Source organism: Macaca nemestrina, chromosome 1 (genome assembly GCF_043159975.1).
Source record: "Macaca nemestrina isolate mMacNem1 chromosome 1, mMacNem.hap1, whole genome shotgun sequence".
NCBI classification, from domain to species: Eukaryota; Metazoa; Chordata; class Mammalia; order Primates; family Cercopithecidae; genus Macaca; species Macaca nemestrina.
The window spans coordinates 54,982,940-55,004,067 of record NC_092125.1 but is presented as its reverse complement, the minus strand read 5'-3'; the positions used below and the strand labels follow the sequence as shown (position 1 = coordinate 55,004,067).

Below are 21,128 nucleotides of genomic sequence, written 5' to 3'. Positions count from 1 at the left end.
CTCTCAGCTCTCAAATTTCTTTCTTTTTCTATACTCATCGACTGTCATAGGTATCTCCACCAGAAAAATCTGTCCTATTTTTTTTTTCTGGTGCAGTAAAAATGTTGGGTAGGTAATTTGATTTTTTGCTTATTAATATTCTGATTACTTTCTGGTTACAAAGTTTATATAGTTTTTGTGGAAATAATTTAGAGAGTATAAGAAAATCACTAAGAACAACTCAACTAAGATAAAATTAAAGCTAAATTCTGGTAATTGCTGTATATATAAATGTTTGTTATACTGCAGGTCCAAAACATCTGAAAAAGAAAAAACAATAAAAAGATAATAAAATGATAAAATAATGCAATTAAAAATACAATGTAACAATAATTTATATGGTATTTACATTATATTAGATATTATAAATAATCTAGAGATTATTTAAATTATATGGGAGGATGTGCATATGTTATATGCAAATACTACACCATTCTCTCTTAGAGACTTGAGCATCTGTGGATTTGGTTATCTGCTGGGGGTGAAAAGAGTCCTGGAACAATTCCTTGAGGATACTAAGGATACTGAGGATACTACTGGATATATGTATATAGACACTTACACATACATCCATACCCACTGTGGTGCAAGATATATTAAAACAATGTAGAAAATGGGTGAAATCTTCATGTTTTGACTCTATTTTTTTGTGTATATATATTTTATATGTATACACATATTTTTTATTAGACTTAATTTTTATTTACAGTTTTTTCACAGTAAAATTGAGTGGAAGTTACAGAGATTTCCTATATAACACTTCCTCTTCCCTGCCACATGAATAGCCCCCTTCCCCATCAATATTATTGTCATTCAAAGTCCATAGTTTACATTGGGGTTTACTCTTGATATAGTACATTCTATGGATTTGATGTACTTTATCTTTCAATGCTTTTTTAGCTCAAGATATTTCCTCAATATAGTGTGCTCATTTTTTAGCTCAAGATATTTTCTCAATATAGCATTGCTGCGTAAGAAATTGTTTTGTTTCTCACCTTATTTAGAAAAAGCATGCAGAAATTCAGCTGACAATCGAGGGAAATTTCTCTTTTTAATCTACCTAGAAGTAATGTTTAATGTTGCACAATATTTGAAATACTTCTTGTGGTATTTAACCTTGTGAAACCTTAAATTTATTACCTAACTGTTTAAAAATTGACATTAGATAGTTTTGGAGAAGATATTGAGGGAAAGACTCCCTCGTGTCTTGATAGTATTAACCTATCATAACTCCTTTTAAATATCCTTTGCTCCTCGAAAATTGCAGTTATAGTACTTGATTTTCATACATTTGTACTTACATATTCTTCACTATCCAGAATAACTTTGGTCTCATCATCCAGTTGTATTCTACCTATCCTTCAGAACTTGCTCTACAACACGCATCGTATAACCATTGTGCACATCCGCAATGGTGCTAGCTAAGAGTGTTATTGTCCTTTTGCAAGCTTACCATTACACAATCACCCACTTCAAAAGCAGAAAATAATTTTCTTTGTCTCAACATTCTGATAGAATACTATGAATACATTTCTTCTGAGATATATACACACACACACACACACACATATACATGTATACACACACACACACATATATACAGACATACAGTCATTTATCACATAATGACGTTTTGGTCAGTGACGGATCACTTATATCACAGTGGTCCCATAAGATTATAATGTAGCTGAAAAATTCCTATCAACTGATGACCACCACAACATCACAGTCCAATGTATTACTCACATGTTTGTAGTGATGCTGGTATAAACAAACCTACTGCATTGCCAGTCATATAAACAATAGCACACACAATTATGTATGGTGCATAATACTTGATAAAGATAATAAATGACCATGGTACTAGTTAATGTATTTAATGTACTATAGTTGTTATCATTATTTTATAGTTTACTTCTTCTACTCATTTAAAAAAAATAACTGTAAAACATCCTCAGGCAGGTCCTTCAGGAACTATTCCAGAAGAAACCTTTGTTATCACAGGAGAGGACAGCTCCATGTGTGTCACTGCCCTGAAGACCTTCTAGTGGAACAAGAGTGGAGGAGGAAGACTGTGGTACTGATGATCTTGACCCTTTGTAGGCCGAGGTTAACGTGTGTGTTTGTGTCTGTTTATAACAAAAAGGTGTAGAAGGTAAATAAATAAATAAAATATTTAAAAGAGAAAATCTTACAGAATAAGAATAGAAAGAAAAAAATATTTTGTACATCTCTACAAGATGTGTTTTAAGCTAAATGTATCACAAAAGAGTTACAAGTTAAAAAATTTTCAGTTGATAAAGTAAAAAGCTTCCCATAAATTAATGTATTATTGAAGAAAAGTTTTTAAAATAAATTTAGTCTATCCTGGGTGCACCAAAAGCTCAGTAATTAGTACTAAAGAACTTATCCATGTAACCAAGAACCACCTGCTCCCCCCCAAAATATTGAATAAATATATAAATGAAATAAATTTACTCTAGCTCAAGTATTCAGTGTTTATGAAGTTTACAGTAGTGTATGGTAATGTGCTAAGCCTTCATATTCACACACCACTCACTCAGTGACTTACCCAGAACAACTTTCAGTCTTGCAAACCCTGCTGATGGTAAGAGCCCTATACAAGCCTGCCATTCTTAATATTTTCTATTGTACTTTTATTGTACATTTTCTATGTTTAGATAAACACGTTCTTACATTTGTGCTACAATTGCCCACAGTATTCAGTACAGTAACATGGTGTACAGGTTTGCAGTCTAGGAGTGACAGGCCATATAGCCTAGTTAGGTAGTAGGCTATACAATCTAGGTTTGTATAAGTACACTCTGTTATGTCTGCAGGAGGACAAAATTGCCTAAAGACACACTTCTCAGAACGTTTTCCTATCATTAAGTGATGCATGAGTGTACACACACACACACACACACACACACACAATCACCTGTATATAAAACCTTGCAATTTATTTGCCTATTTACATTTTGCTTTTCTTTTAGGACCTTCTAAGTAGTAGGGAGGCATGGGTGGGGTTGTCATACTCTTTCTAGCCTCTTTGCTACAGCATGAAGTACAATATATTACTTGATTAATGTTTTCCTGCTGGAAGCATGCAGTTTTCTGTTTGTACAAAAGTGTTGCTTTCGTGTGTTATTTCTGCTGTTTGGCCAGTTTCTAAATAGACGCCAAAATAAAAGTGTAACGCACACTTACAGGTCATTTAACACCTAGACAATTTTTAGACAGAATTTCACTAAAGTTTATCCTGGGACTGGACTAAAGCTTGAAATTTTTTTGTTGGATTAGGAATTGTCAAAATTCTACATATTATCCTCATAATTTTCACTTACCTTCCTCTGCTTCCACCCCCATTTAGAAATCCTTTTGTAATGCCATTTGTAACAGATGTTTAAGCCACTTAATAAATATCATAAACACAGACTTAAGAAAAATCAAATACACTCATACAATCGCACTCCTGTGATTACAACTCAGTACTAAAAGTGAAAACAAAATTAAATGAATTTCAGGCCCATAGAAATAATGTTTTGCCACATTTGTAAGGGTATCTTAAAAAGAAAGTATTTTATTGTTCATATTTTTCTCTTATGTCAGGACTGAGAAGAAAGTGTTCAAAAAAATTTAAAGATCTGTAAACATTAGAAAGCAGTAAAGCAGTAAAAGAAAAACTTTCTGGAAATCAAAGAGTATAGCACAATGACTGAAACTCCATGTACACACATAGTTTAATCAGTATCCTAGATCCTGTTAGAGATTTTGTTTGCAATTCTTTTGATATGGTGGCTTTAATTTTCACATGAAATAAAATAGGGTAGTTTATAATGTTATAAGAACCAGTATATAGTATTAATAAAGAGGTGATATATTATTTCACTTTTGAAATTTGTGGAAGAGCTCAGAAGAAACAGTTTTTTGGCAGTTCACTGGTTTACATATAAAAATAATATTTTCTATTGTTTCATTAAAATATATTTCCCTGTTGAATTATAATTAGACTGAAATGATAATTCCTTCATTTTAATAACAATTAAAATTTAAACTATCAAATCTATGAAAATAAAATTCTAAAAACATATTGAAGGTGGCCAAATCTTTTTGGGGTTGATTTTTCCAGTCAGTGGCATTGCGGAGTTTATGCAGAATTACATTAATATTTCACCTTGTCACCTTTATTATAGCAGATTTTCTCTCATTTGATTTCTCTTTACATTATCTATTTGGTGACCATTTACCCTTTGCAAACTAGAGAATGGAGAGAATTAACTTCATTTTATTTTCCTACTAATTGCATGTTGGAAAATATTTCCAGAAAATAGATGAATATTATGATACCCTTTCAAATTATCCTCAGCTATTTATTCATTTAAAAATAATCTTATGCATATACACACACAATCAATAAATACATTTGAAAAGGAACTAAAATATTCGGATCTGTTTTCAACTTACCTTCTCCCCCAACAGTGGATACCCATGAGATTAGGATTACACTGAATAAGAGCAACATGCTTGGTAGTCCCAATCACATATAACTAAAAGTACTCCAGTGATGGTGGTGTTACTTTAAATTAACAGTTATGAACATCACTTTGTATTTCAGTATACTAACGGGAAGCTACTTTAGTAAATCTCTTTGTGGAAAATATCAAAGTTCATGGAGGGTTGTGTGAAATAAGCAAATAGTGTCTAATCAGTGTTTTCACAAAAATGTTCTCAACTCATTATGTAATGTTTATTTGAGCAAAATAACTGCTGTTCAATTTCCTTGTTGTAGTCACCGAGTCTCTGAGTTTGGAATAATCAGAAATAACTGTTTAGAGGAGACAGGAAGCTCCCCCCTGCCTTTTTTTTTTTTTCTTTTTTTCTAGCCAAGGGTTCAGCTGTTTCAAAAGGCAAGCAAGTGCAAGTCATCACTCCTCATCTTAATACAACATCACTTTTGTAGTCGTAAATTTCTTTTAAAACTGGCACTAATAATTAGGTACCTTCTTAACAGTTTTAATATTTCACAAACTATAAAAGGTCTAATCAAGAATATTTTTTGCCAAGTAATGTTTCCTGAAATGTTTGAAGGAACAAAATTATAATTCAAAATCATTTTGTTCAGGTGGGACTTTGAGAATGGCTTTGTGAGGGTCTTGGTATATTCACTCCCCACCAAAAGGCAGCAATAAAACTGGATACAATTTTAAAAGTAACCATTGGTTGTCTCTGGAAACTGGCCAAACAGTATAATGTTAGGAAATATTTATTCCAGAAAGTCTCCATAAAATTCAGTAAAAGAGAGCGATCATTTCATCCACCTCTGTCTCGCAGCCCAATTCTGTGGCTCAGAAGTTGGACCCTGGATGGGCAGGCAGTCCATGTGGACTGGAAGCTCTGCTCCCTTGCTGGAGAAGAGTGACTTTATAGCTTGGAAAGGTCCACACCTGAGGATCCTATTGAATACAAAGAGATTACAGTGGGAAACAATCAGAGAAGACGAGTATGTCTAGAGGATAGTAGCTGAAGCAAGCAAAAAGTGCCCAGCCTGTTAGAAATTTAACATTTAATGGGGAAATTTCGAGAAATAGACAGCCTAATGATCTCACTAAGACAAAACTTACTGACAGTGGTTCAGAAGTCAATGGGAATGCACATAGCTATGTCCAATCAAGAAACTAGAGAAGTCCCTGTGAGATATTAGTAGTCTCCACTATTGATTCTAGTCTATCTAAACCTTGTCGTTTCCAATTACTACACTACCTAAAATATCTAAATATTAAGCATCACACTCTAGACCATTTCAACAATCTTTTTAGCTCACTTTACTAAATTTGTTCCAAACATTCAATGACCTTGACACTTTTTCACTATTCTTTTCCCTTCACTTTCTCTCTTCCCACCACATCTAAATTAGATTCCATGGCTCATCACTGTAAGTCAATCCCTTGCACACACTCTCCTGCCCATTCCTTCCTTTCTATCTGTAATCCAAGTCTTAGAAAACCTCAGTCCTTTGCAAATAAATTCTCTGCTTGCCCCGTCCCTGAACTGAAGCACCAGAGTGTGTCTACAAGAAAAACAAAGGCAACTGTGTTGACTTGCCTTGCTTAAATTAATGATCATGGTCCTAAATAATTTTGACACTGCTTTTTCCCTCCCCTATTTTCATTATCTCCCTCCTTAACCACCAGTCCTCACCTTGCACTTTGCTAATGACTTCATTTATTTTTTCATCTAGATATAGAAGCAATCAGAAGAAAACTACCTGCTATTCCCCCCATGCATCTTTTTCTGCATTGTCTCCTGTTTCACTGGATGTTGATCTTTACTCCTATCTTGTTATGGTCTCTACCAGATTTGATCCCATCTTTTCTATGAAAGGATTTTGCTCTTTCAATTATTCCTTCTCACCTGTATCATTAATTTCTCCATTTTCCAAATTATTTCCACCAATATGCAAACATACCAAACATCTTTCATTGTAAAGAGCAAAAACAAAAGCTCAAAAAATTGTTTGTAGAATCCAAATCTCTTTCTAGTAATCTAATTCACTTCTCGTTTTATAATACAATGACTCTAATATGTTATCTACAATCTCTACTTTAATTCATTTTTTCATTCCCACCACCGCACTTAAACCCCTCTTGTAACAGTCACCAATGTCTTCTTCAAGCTAATCAAATCCATTGGTCAAAACTGAATACTCAGAACAATTTCATGACTTTCCCCTTCCATTTGGAAATCCCTGTTTCACAGGGTTTATGGAACACCACATTCTCCTGGTTTCTCTTCTGTCTCAAAGGCTTCACCATCTCAGTCTTTTGCTGGCTTCTTCTAATCTCTCTGACCTTTAAATAATTGGTTTGTCTGAATCTAGGGGATGTTATCATTTATTTGTAAGCACAGAGTTAATTTTCACAGAGCTAGTGCTGATTTTTAGTTGAATTAACACTATCTTCTCTTGTCTATTTTTTTTTTTGAAGCCCAGTACTCAACAATTATTCTCTTTTTATTTGCTGAATATTTCTTCTAATTTAGAAACCTAGATTGCCCTTTTTTGTTTGTTTCCTATTCCGAGTAATTTCAGGAGATTATGCCTCCCCCCACAGAAACATTGACAATAAATAAAAGAAGGAAACTATACTTGATAAGAGATAAAAGGGCAGGTTAGAAAATAACTTTGTCTTAAATTTTGTGGCCAATTTTATTTTGAAAGATGCTCACTCCACTGTGTCTCATCTTACTTGTTCTTCTGCCATGTGATTTTGCCACGATCCTATCAAGATTTAGAATCAAATTTCCCTCATTTTGAAAATCTGTACTTTTTAGTGGCATGCTTTTGTCAATACAATATAGGCGTAATGACTCTGCTAGATATTAGAGAGTTATGGGTTTATATTTTGGAAGACTATCTCTCTGACACTACCTTGGAAGCCTTTTGCTCTTTGGCAAGAAGTTCAATCTGTATGCAGAAGCCATATATAGGTCTTCTGGTTGACAGTCCCAGTAGGTCCAGGCAATCAGCCCAGGTGTCATACATGTGAGTGAAATTTTCAGATTCCAAATCTAAGTTATTTGAGTCCTAACTCATTTAAATCTTTTCACGTGAGGCTCAAATATTGTGGAACAGTTATAAGTCATCACCTAAGGGCCCTGTGTCAATTCCTAACAGTATCCTTAAGTATAATAAAATGATTGCTGTTTTATGCCAATAAGTTTCTTACGCAGCATTTTAAATCTAGAAACCTGGGACCTCTTTTTTTTTTTTTTTTTTTTTTTTTTTTTTGTGGATTCCAGGTTTAGTGCAGGGAAAGTAAATTAAGTCTCAAACTATTTGTTGTTACAAAAAATATGAAAGGGTTAAAAGGCAAATTATAGCATTCAAATACATATGAAACTGGCTTGTAGAAGTTATTACTGATAAAATTTGAGATACGTTTAAGTATCTCAAAGAAAAATTACTGAAATTGGTTATAACTCTTGAATATTCAAAATTCTCATCCTCAAAAGTGCTTTAAAATAAACATCCCAGTCTATATAATCCAAACAATTTTTGTTTTGAAATAATCTTAGATTTATATAATAAGTCACAAAAATAGTACAGAGAATGCCCATGTACCCTTTACCCAGCTTCCTCCAATAACTATAACTTCCTCCATCTCTTATGTCTATAGTACAATAATTGAGACCAGGAAATTGACATTAGTACTCTACTACTAACTCAACTATGAACCTTACTGAATTTCATGGTTTTTCCCATGAGCTTGCCTTTGTGTTTGTGTATGTGTGTGTATGGTATATTAATTTTACAACATGTATGCACTCATGTAACCATCACCACAATCAGTCATATGCCGAACTACTCAATCATACACAGAACTATTCTATCACCTCCAGAAAACTCCCGTATGCTGTCCTTTTATGGTCCCCACATTCCCCTACCCCTCATTGCTAGCCATCACTAGTATGTTCTGCATAGCTGTAATTTAGTCTTTTTGAGTATTGTATAAATTGGATTATACAGTAAGTCAACTTTTTGATTTGGATATTTTTCACACAGGATAATGTCCTTGACATGTAGCCAAGCTGTTGCATTATAAATAATTTCCTTTAACTGCTGTGAAGCACTCCATTGTATGGATGTAACATGTTTGTTTATTCTTTCACTCATCTGAGGACATTTGAGTTGCTTCTACTTTTTTGGCTATTACACATAAAGCTATGATGGACAATTTTGTGCAATGTTTTACTTGAACGGCAAACTTGTTCTTAAAGGGTCATATGTTTAGTATTTTAGGGTTGTGAACCATATGGCCTCTGCCAGAACTACCTAACTTTGCAGTTATAGAGCCAAAATAATGATAGACAATACATAAATAAAAAGGTGTGACTCACATCCAATAAAACATTATTAAGAAAATATAGCGCTAGTTCCTAGGATACAGTTTGCCATCTCCTGCCCTATGATAAACAGTCAGATATGAGATTACTGGGTTTTATGAAAAGCACTGTTGAGCTCTATAAGAAATTGTCTGTTTTCCATAGTGGCTATGCCATTTTACATCTCCACAAGCAATGCATGAGAGATCCATTGTATTGCATTTTCACCTGCACTTGCTATTACCAGTGTGTTTCATTTAATTCTTTTAAAAGCATTTTATTAGATACATAGTAAATCTCATTGTGGTTTTAATTTGTATTTCCATATTGGTTAATGACATTGAATAACTTTTCCCATGTTTATTTTCCATCTGAATATCTTTTTTGTTAGATCTGTTCAAGGTTTTGGCACCTTTATTAATTGGATTGTTTTATCTGTGTTTAGAGCATTCTTTATGTATTCGATGTATAACTCCTCTGTCAGATATGTTATTTGCAACTATTTTTTCCTAATATGTAGCTTATCTTTTCACTCTCATAGAATGTCTTTCACGGAGAAAAAGTGTTTAATGTTGATAAAGTATTATTATTATTTCATTCTTTTGTGGGTCATCCTTTAGGTGTCCTGTTTAAGAACAATTCCATCAAACTCCAGGTCACAAAGATTTTCTCTTCTTTTCCTCTACAAGTTTGATCGTTTTACATTATACATTTAGATATAGAAGCCATTTGGAGTTATGTTTTGTAAAATATGTGAGATTAAATCAAAATTAATTTTTTGGCTAACAAAGTGCTAATGCCCAACACAATTTGTTGAAAAGAAACTTTTCTCAACAACATACCACATGTTTTCTCACTTCTAAGTGTGAGCTCAATCATGAGAACACATGAACACATAGAAGGGAACAACACACACTGGGGACTACTGGAGGGTGAAGGGTGGGAGGAGGGAGAGGATCAGGAAAAATAACAAATGGGTACTAGGCTGAATACCTGGATGACAGAATACTCTGTATAACTAACTCCCATGAAACAAGTTTACCTTGGCCGGGCGCGGTGGCTCAAGCCTGTAATCCCAGCACTTTGGGAGGCCGAGACGGGCGGATCACGAGGTCAGGAGATCGAGACCATCCTGGCTAACACGGTGAAACCCCGTCTCTACTAAAAATACAAGAAAATTAGCCGGGCGAGGTGGTGGGCGCCTGTAGTCCCAGCTACTCGGGAGGCTGAGGCAGGAGAATGGCGTGAACCCGGGAGGCGGAGCTTGCAGTGAGCCGAGATCGCGCCACTGCACTCCAGCCTGGGGCACAGAGCAAGACTCTGTCTCAAAAAAAAAAAAAAAAAAAAAAAAAAAAGAAACAAGTTTACCTATGTAACAAACCTGCACGTGTAGCCCTGAACTAAAAAAAAAAAAAAAAGGATCTTTGTTGAATTATTTGTGCATCTTTGTCAAAAGTTAGTTGAGCATATTTGTGTGGGTTTATTTCTGAATTCTCTATCTGTTCTATTGATTTACGTCTATCCCTCCATCAATACTATACTGTTTTGAATATGGTAACTATATTTCAAGGCCTCAAATTTGATTTGTGTGATCCTTTCAACTTTATTATTAAAGAAAAATGTTTCAGCCATTCTAACTCCTGTGCATTTCAATATAAATTTAGTATGAAAAGATCTATATTTACAAAGAATTCTGTTGAAATTTTAATAAGGAATTATGTTAAGCCTATAGTACAATTTGAGAAAAATTTATTTATTTACTCTGTTGAGTATTCTATTCCAAGAACATGGTATTGCACTCTATTTAATTCTTCCTTGATTTTCCTAGGGAATACTTCTTTTCATATTGACACAAATACATATTAAAAAATAGGTATCAACTACCAAGGCTTTTGTCCATTTCAGAAATAATTCAAATATTTCTATGAATAGAAATACTGTATTTGGGGAATAGATAGTCCCCAAAGCTTTATATCTTATCTTGTCACTTGATTTTCATAAAATGCTTCCAAATAATATAAGGGTTACATCTCTCATCTCTGCTGAGATGTCAAGACCCTGATCCCTTTTGAGGTGTCCCTCTCTATTTGCTGAATGATTTATGCAGATGATGATCAGGACATTTACTTACTAAGACACTTCACTGTTGATACCCATTCTTTCTCTGTGCATGTTACGTGAGTCCATAGGGGATTTGAAGGAGACATGAAGCTATATTCACAGGAGTAGTAGAACAATTTTTTTTTTTCTTGTGAACTGGTAAAATTGGTTTATATTTATCTTGGTCATATAACTGTCCTTATTTTATTTCTGCATATCCACAAATTTCTCTGGGGAGAATAAACAAATAAATATCCTGCATTTGAAAGTACACAACTTATATATCAATTATATCATTGATGCATTTTATTCATTTAACTCATTACCACTTGTCATTAGTGATTAAGAAACAGAGAACTCTGAGATCCAGCCACAGCACTCCAGCCTGGGCCACAGAGTGAGACTCCGTCTCAACAACAACAACAACAACAACAGCAACAACAACAAAAAAAGAAACAGAGAACTATATGTAACCCATGATGACTTAATAACATCATCGTTAAAGAAGACACTCTAATATTTTTGGAGTCAAATCAAGTGTAAACTGTTTTGAAGTATCTCCAAGAAGATAACAATACAGAACAAAACAAAAATCAAGGTAGAGGATATGAGTAGCTTTACACTGTCGACATCCCATGTCTAAGATTTATGTTGGTCAGCATAACAGTACAGATTTTAAATCTCTATTCAATTCCATTCTCCTTTCTTTTCTTTGCCTATCATGAAATCTTTTAGCAGAAAGCTGAGCCACGTCTGTCCCCTGATAGTTCAGCCAGGATACTACCTGGGTAAGTTTTTTATACTATTATTTATTTTTCTGACTGCAAACGTAATATATTTTCAGTGAAGAAAGTTTAGAATGAATAAAGAATCACAAAGAAACAAAAATTTACCCCCCAAAAAAAATCCAAGATGTAATTACAATCGTATTATGATGAATAGAAAATAGGTGTGTACATACGTATACATTTGTAAAAATTGTGGTGGCAAAATATGAAAATAATTTAGAATTGGCATTGTCTCTAGAGAAATAGAATCAACTTTGTGGACATAACACATCATATAAACAACATATAAATAAATATTAATATAGAAATAAAAATGTAATATGTGGTAAAGAAATATAAATAATTTGTATGTAAACACAAAGTTTATGTACACTACTCCGCGATTAATGTTTATCACAGTTTTAAGATACCTTTTGATAGCATGAAAATTGTTTTCAACAAGTTTTCTAATAAAGAGACCAAATCTGAAATATTTACTTAGGTAAAGACAAAAACCAATCTTCAAAGACCTGAAGCTAAATCCTATTAAACTTCTAATTAGGCCGGGTGCAGTGGCTCACACCTGTAATCTCAATACTTTGGGAGGCTGAGGTGGGTGGAATACTTGAGGTCAGGAGTTTGAGACCAGCTTGGCCAACATGGTGAGTCCCTGTCTCTACTAAAAATATAAAAATGTTAGCCAGGAGTGGTAGCACACTCCTGTAATCCCATCTACTTAGGAGGTTGAGGCAAGAGAATCTCTTGGACCCAGGAGGTGCAGGCTGCAGTGAACCAAGATCATGCCACTGCACTCCAGTCTGGGCAACGGAACGAGGCCCTGTCTAAAAAGAAACCTTCAGAATCTTTTAATTTATTTATGCACATATAAAGTACAAACATTAAATTATTTCTAAAATTCTTTAGTGTTACTAACTTCAACACATTTTATTTTCATCTTTTTTGTTTGTTTTGTGTTGTTTCTGGTGCCCATTGTGTTTCATCAATTAATAGGTTTTTTATTTATTTATTTTTTTTTTTTGAGGCAGAGTCTCGCTCTGCTGCCTAAGCTAGAGTGCAGTAGTGGCACGATTTTGGCTCACTACAGCCTCTGTCTCCTGGGTTCAAGTGATTCTCCTGCCTCAGCCTCCTGAGTAACTGGGACTACAGGCACGCACCACCACACCCAGCTAATTTTTGTATTTTTAGTAGAGACATGGCTTCACCATGTTGGCCAGGATGGTCTTGATCTCCTGACCTCGTGATCTGCCCACCTCAGCCTCCCAAAGTACTGGGATTACAGATGTGAGCCACCACAGCTGATAAGTTTTAATGGATAATCACTCGACTTTTACCTCCTAACTGAGCAAAGAGATGAGAACAGGTTATGATGTCCTACTCACGCTATTTTCCTCCAGGGATCATGTAAGATGATCTTGCAAGAGTTTACCTAATCCATAGCCTCCTGCCTTGCTGATACCTCCAGCATTCTCCAGCTGTACTCTATTAAGTCCTTGCTATGCACCCCATCCCTTACTTACAGAACATATTCTTCCTACTGATGCTCAGGATCAACCTATTTTAGAAATATATGTCTCATAGCAGAATTATGCAAGTTTACTAAAGATACTCTCAGATTTTTTAAATCATATTTTGTGTCCTGAAACTAACTTATGAATGGTTGCTATTCATTAATAATGAATAATGGAAAAAGTCTTCATTTCCTTCTTCAGCCTTTTTTCAACTCAATTAGGATAATTTTTTGTTCCCAAGACAGTCAGGCTTTACACTTGAGTATCTCCTTATCTGTCTCACAATCACTTTCAAGAATTTTCTATTTTCTTGAATATTTGTGGATAGTTTTAAAAATCATTTAAGAACTATATAGAAGATTTTACTTTTCATATTATATTTGAAATCATTAATATTATTTTGATTATTTTAATGTATGCTTACTTATAACTGTTATAATATAATTTATTATCTTTTTGATAGTAAAACTTCTCTCAGTTTTTCTTGTTGCAATGAAGTTGCAGGAAAATTATTTGTACATGATATTTTAAAAACTTATTACATAAATTTTAAGTAGTAAAAAGGAAATGACAAAATATTAGTGCATGTTTAGGGTTCTGGCTAAACCCTAGCATTTTGTTTATAAATCTATACATATCTGTTTATGCTGACTCAAACTATGCATATGTAAACTGATTTTACCATAACTGTATAGGCTTAAATATTCAATCTTACTAATTTTATAATTAAAAACTCTACTGTTCTTTTCAAAATTATTTAATTTGAACACTTTCCATTTACTTGTTGACTATTTTGCTTTAACTGAATTATTTATGCCTCTACTTTTCTACTGGAACATCATTGATTTTCTCAGTAAATTTAATCAGTTTTTAACATTGTAATTTTTCCATTGCACATAATTTGTATGAAATTTTCAGATAACTTTTTTTCTTGAATTTGATTTGGGCTACAAATGTCCATTTTTGTATTCTCAAATATTTTAGTATTTCACTTTTGTGAGGTAACAAACCTGATACTTTAAGTATTTCTTATGTATTGATAAATGTGAAATTCATTTTGTATGGATATTGTACTAGATATTACAAATTAAACACAGTAGAAATGATGTCTGAAATAGCTCTTCTACCTGAACATTATATATTGTTAACGCCCGACTGTAATCCAGGCTCCACGCTCATGAAACCGTGGTCCATCTGTCTATGCACCTCCCTTGCTTAAAATCCATCAATGGCTCCCTGATCACTCTCTGAGTAAAGTTCAGTCTCCTTGTCAGGCCTATAAAATCTTTTCTGATTCCTCCCTACCTCACATCACCCATCACAATGAATTTTCTGAGCTGTAGTCATGCTAATTTGTTGAAGCTTCGCAGTTATGCTTTTTCTTTTTCTTGCTGTTGGTCTTTCACATTCTGTTTCTCCTAAGTGTTGATTTTCTCTGTATCCATCTGCCAAAATTATATTCAAGTTTGAATCTCACATCAAATGTCATTTCCTTTCAGATCTATTTCCTGGCCTCCAAGAAACTGTTTATTTCTTCTCTACATTCTTATCATGTCTTCCATCTTTTACTATTAATGTGCTTATTATATTGCTATAAGTTTTTACATGTCTATCCTGTGGACATGTTTTGTATCTGCTATATCTATAAGCTCCTTCATCTTGCTGCTGCTTACCTGTGTGATCAATGTGCTGGAGAAAAGATTTTTGTTACACAGATTGATACAAAACAAAGAGCCAGGTTTCTACTGATCACGTTTTATTTTTCCTTTGAGTAATATTAATGATAATAATAGCTTCAATGATTTATTGCATACTTACTATGTGATTATAGATATGGTTGAATATCCATTACACTGAAAACTATTTACATACATTTATGAATTAAAATCTGATTTCAAAAATGTTACCTCCATTTTGTAGATGAAACTCAGAGACAGGGACATGCTTCCTACACCTATACATTATTTAATCAGTGAAGTAGTATTTAATGAAAGACACAGACATTTATTGAGATAGTTTTCAGGTAGAAGTGTTTTATTTGCTTTTATATATATTAAGTTGTTTAGTCTTACCAGGTGGTAAGAATGTTGGCGTTGGATTGCTGAAGGAATTCACAGGACTCAAACAGCATATACTCACAAAAGGGCTGTATCACAGGCAAAGGGCGCAGCAACAGTAGGGGAGGGTTATTCATTGAGAGATCCATCGGTAGAACTCATGCACAGAATTCTTTGTCCTACCACCACTGGGTCACACAGGATGTATTTTATCTCAAGATACAAACCACATCAGCATATGTGTGTGTGACCTGAATTTCCTTTGTTTCGCTGTAGCATATGCTGTATATCACTCCAGTAATGTTGTTGCTCAAGCCTGCTGCCTCCCAGATCCATGGCATTTTGTTCTAGTAGTGGTAGGGTCTTAAAGAGACCAAGTATTTCCCTCTTATAGGTGTCTGAATAAAAGGTAAGAGAGAAAATTATTTTCCTGCTCTAAGGTTGTCTAGAGGTAAACAAAACTATGTTTGAATTTCCCTTTTAATAGTTACATAACTATTCCCTTTTAACAGTATATTCCCTTTTAATGGTATATTTGTTAGATATGTTATTTAGGTAATTGTGCCACTTTCTTTTTTCTATCATTTATTTTAACCCACACTTTCCTCTTCAAAAAGAAACATCAGGCTTGACCATCGAGCTAACCCATTCACTGGAAATAAGTATCTTGCCAGTGCCTCTCTCATGATTTATTTTCATTCATATGGGATAGGATTAGAAATGTACACACTTACAGGCCTATTACTTCTAATTGCTAACAAAGCGTTTGTTGCTGACGGCCCAGATAGGCCAGGTGAGAGGACGGGACATTCTAGCTTCTGTGGTCTCTGTTGCAACTACTCTGTTGTACCCTGATGGTGTGAGAACAGCCATGGGGAATATGTAAACTAGCGAACATAGTTGTGTTCCAATAACACTTTATGGACACAAATACGTGAATTTCATATACATTTTATGAATATAATTTTAATTATAAAAATATTATTCTTATTTTAAATTTAAAAAGATGTCAAAATGTAAAAACCATTGTAGTCAGAGCCCTACAAAAATAAGCAGCAGGCCACAGTTCCCCATGACTGTCATTTGTCAGTCCTTCATCTGGCCCACCAATCCCTTCGGAATTCTGTTAAATTAAAAATTATAGACAGTAAATTCTGTTTAAATATGAGTGATACTTCGAGAGCTGTTCATTTTAAACTGGACTCAGAAATTATAGTGTAAGGCAGAGAAGGAAATTGTGATGTGTTTGGAAAGACTTGTAGATAAGTGCTAGTATCATCCCCAAATCGTCGTTTCTTCTACCACTGTATCTAGGAAATTTATCTAATAGTAAACCATATTTGGTTTATCTCTTGTTTAGCTTTTTAATTTTATTTGTATATTTTACTTTTGTTTTAGATTCAGGAGTATATGTGCAGGTTTGCTACATAGGTAAATTGTGTGTCATGGGGGACTTTGATGTACAAATTATTTTGTCACCCAGGTAATAAGCATAGTACCTGAAAGGTGGTTTTTCTGTCTTCAGCCTCCCATCATCCACCATCAAGAAGGTCCCAGTATTTGTTGTTTGCTTCTTTGTGTCCATATGTATTTGATGTTTAGCTTCCACTTATAAGTGAAAACATGGGGTTTTTGGTTTTCTATTTCTGTGTTAGTTTGCCTCCAGCTCCATCTACGTTCCTTCAAAGGACAAAATCTCACTCTTTTTTGTGGCTACATAGTATTCCATGGAGTATGTGTACCACATTTTAGAAATGCAATCTACCATTGATGGGCATTTAGATTGAATCTCTGTACAGACCAATGGTGAATCCCAAAAATGAGTCAGTCATAAAAACCTACCAACCAGAAAAATCCCAGCACAAGATAGGTTCACAGCTGAATTCTACTATATATGTAAGGAAGAGCTGTTACCATTTCTACTGAAACTATTCAAAAAATTGAGGAGGAGGGATTCCTTGCTAATTCATTTTATGAGGCCAGCATCATCCTGATACCAAAACCTAGCAGAGATACAACAAAAAAGAAAACTGCAGGCCAGTATCCTGATGAATATAGACACAAAAATCCTAAAAAAAAAAAAAAAAAAAAATTGTGTTTTCCCATGAGAATCTGTCACAACTTTCTGGGTAGAGAAATGGCCATTCTTTTATAAATGGCCATCAGAGAGATAGGCTTATCATCTAGGCTCCTGCAGCAGATGGTCTAGTGAAAGATCCCTGGTTTAAATTCTTCCTTCCATAGCCTAAGACAGAGCCTCAATAGTCTCTGCAGTGAGTCCCAGAAGAAGACAAGCTATTTACTTACAAATGTGACCAGGGTTACTGTTGTATCCTCTTGTAGAATTTTCTTTCATATACAATGCCCATGTAATGATGGAACTACTTTGTGTATTCTCTTCTCTTTTGGTATGTTTTTCAGATAAAACCATTAGGACATTTTAAAAATTAAAATAATTTTATACCCTTCAGTTGTTAGAGGAATTTTAATTAATGCCCTATACCATCTCAAATGGCAGGTAATTTGTGTTTTTTTTCCCTTCGTTTTTCTTGCTAGAAATAAATTTATTATTCTTCTCAAAGAACTAGCATTGGTTCGTTTCATTTGTTCTTTGAGAAGATTAATAAAATACATTTTTTCTAAGTTGAATTTGCTTCATTGATTTCTGCACTAATATTCATTATTTCCTACTTTCTTATATTTTAAGCTTAGTTTAGTGTTTTGAGATGGTTCTTTCTTCTAATACACCATTTAATTACATCTTACAGTTCTATGGAGCAGTAATTTTGATGGGATTCAGATGGATAATTCTTTTGTTTTTTGGGGGCATTAATAAAGACATTCAATGTTATTTATCTGTTACATATTCTGGGGTTGAGGGTTGAATATGTCTTCAGTCACATCGCTTTGCCAGTGATGGGTGAAATTTGGGGTTAAGGTGACTCCTGTCATTCTCAGGGCCTCTTTACAGGGTAGTCAGAATTCTCGCATGCTGGTTAGAAGCTACTAGAGACCAAGCTGCTATTTTTTTTGAAGCTTTTATCCTTAATTGGCATAGAGGTACTTACACTATATCCTATTGGTCAAAGCAGTCATGGGTTACCACAAGTTCAAGGTGAAGGGAAACAGGTCACTTAATCAGAGGATTTTCAAATTATTTGTGGACATCTTTAATCTGCATAATGTAGTAACTTTGCTGCATTACATGCTAATATTTTAATTATCTCCACTCTGAGGTATATATGTGTCATAAAAATGATTGTAATTAAGAATGTACTCCATTATGATTACTTACCTAGTTCATCTTTGTTGATGACATTAAATATAACGAAGTCTTAACTATTTTAGAAATCATATTTAAGTTTTCAAAGTTAGATTGTATTTCTGATGAAATAGTAATGTTTTATTTCTTTACCTAGGTAGTGCTCACCCATGTTTTTGACAATTTTCTGCATGTTTCTTTTTAAGAAAAGGTTTAAAAACAAGTCTGTGATGTTTTCTCTAATTTCATAGAAGACTGATAATGTGACCCTCGTTAAAATTCTTGCAAGAGAAACTTGTACGTCAGATCCAAGAGAAATAAGAATCTGGGTTAAGGTGCCCAAATCACTCTTTTTAGGTTGTTCATCTAAAATAAGTGTAACAAATAACTGGATTTCATAAGTTGCAGTTGAGGGAGTTCATCAACTCATAAAGTACAAGAGATGGAGGAACTTAAGAGATGACAGACACTCATCAAGACTGTCTCTCTTAGCCACATGCATTCTGAAGACAGATTTGGACAGTCAGAAGCCACACATGGGAGTTACAATTCTCACTATGCTCTTGACATTATTGCTGTTTAAAATAATTTTTCATTTTTATTTTTATTATTTATTTATTTATTTATTTTGAAACGAGTCTCGTTCTGTTGCCCAGGCTGGAGTGCAGTAGCGCGATCTCGGCTCTCTGCAAGCTCCGCCTCTCGGGTTCACACCATTCTCCTGCCTCAGCCTCCCCAGTAGCTGGGACTACAGGCGCCCGCCAACAGGCCCGGTTAATTTTTTGTATTTTTAGTAGAGTCGGGGTCTCACCATGTTAGCCAGGATGGTCTTGATCTCCTGACCTCGTAATCCGCCCGCCTTGGCCTCCCAAAGTGCTGGGATTACAGGCATGAGCTACCGTGCCCAGCCTAAAATCATTTTTAAAAGTTAACGTAATGATAGATAAAAGTGTGAATTGTTAATTCTGAAAGCAAGATCACTGCTGTTAACTGAGCAGTATAGGAGTTGCAGAGTGGTATCAGAAATGGACACTCAGCTTCTCATTCTCTTCATGATATGGTAAAGGCACCATGAAATTAAAAAAAGGGTAGGATGGAGGGTCTGACAAACTTCTATTGCCAGGGTGTTACCAATCCACTTTTTCTTTGAAGGGAAAATCCTCTGAGGAAGATTATCTGGGATGAATCGTAAGAGTGGAGTTTGGATTATATGACTTTGACTCCAGAATTTGTGAAAAAAGTATATTTAGAATATGATACAATATGATGGAGAAGTTAGTAGAAATATAATTTCTTGGTTGCTGCTAACAAGTTTGGTGAAATTAAAACATCTCATGTTGGAAAGTAAAGAAAATGAACAATTTAACCCAGCAATACTGAGAGAAATATTTGAACCAAAATATTTGGCTTCATGTGTAACAAAGGTTCTGATGGAGACTTGTTAAGATACAGGTTAAGTTATGGTGCTCCTTCGCTCTGACTCTTCATTAACAGATACTACCTTCTAAGCGCCAGGTTTGAGAGATCAGATGACCATGAATACTAGAGAAAGAACATTAAATATGTGGTCCATTTTGCAAAACAGAAAAAATATTGGTGCCTGCCAGGTTAATTTTAACCACAGGTTCTTTAAAATAAATGGTTTGTAATTTAGTGGTAAATTCAATTACCAGCTTATAGTCAGACTTTGGAAAAGTTCTTTCTTCACCTGGTCTTAGTTGTTCTTGTTAAATGAGAATTTTATAATTGGTCAAACTAGCCTCTCTAGTGAATATTAAGTGATACGAATCCTAGGAAGATAGTGAGAGATTTTAATTGGTTAAAAAAAATTAAGTGGTAAGATAATGTATTAGTATTTCCCAGAGAAACAGAATGTATAGTGTGAGATGTATGTAGGTAGATGACATAGAGAGAGTTTTTTTAATGCAATTGGGTTACTTGACTTGTGGGCATAAGTAAGTCCAAAATTCATAGGCAAATAGAGTAGAAACTCAGACAAGGGTCAATGTTACAGTCTTGAGGTAGAATTTCTTCTTCTTTGGAAGCCTAAGTTTTGACTCTTACTGCTTCGATTGATTGAATGTGACCCACCCACATTATCAAGGATAATCTTTACTTAAAGGCAACTTATTGTAGATGTTATTAACTCCATCTATAAAATACTTTCTTCACAGCAACACTTAGATTAACATTTGATTATTTAATTGGGCTTGATAGCCTAGCCAAGTTGACACATAAAACTAACCATTGCAGATGCTAATTCTCACCAAAACACGTATTATTTTGATTAGTTATGTGGATATACATAGTTGCAAGCTCTGAAAGAAGGCTAACATGAACTCCCAGGCTGTGACTGTTAGGAACTGACTTTCAAGATATGTGGGGGTAACATTTAGATATAATTCCTTCAGTTACCAATAATATACTATGGAGTACCAAATAGCTGGAAGGAGAATATTTAATGCTCCCAACCCAAAGAAATGATAAGTGT

At 34.3% G+C, this 21,128-nt stretch overlaps 1 protein-coding gene across 1 annotated transcript in view; it reads right to left on the bottom strand.

Moving 5' to 3' along the window:
• Positions 1-4,670, bottom strand: part of LOC105484654 (complement factor H related 5) — a 29,010-nt gene extending 24,340 nt beyond the window's left edge. Inside the window, exon 1 of the mRNA XM_011746481.3 lies at positions 4,507-4,670. Coding sequence (XP_011744783.2) covers positions 4,507-4,564 — 58 coding nt within the window. The 5' untranslated portion in view covers positions 4,565-4,670. The remainder of the gene's footprint in view (positions 1-4,506) is intronic.
• Positions 4,671-21,128: the final 16,458 nt, after the last annotated feature.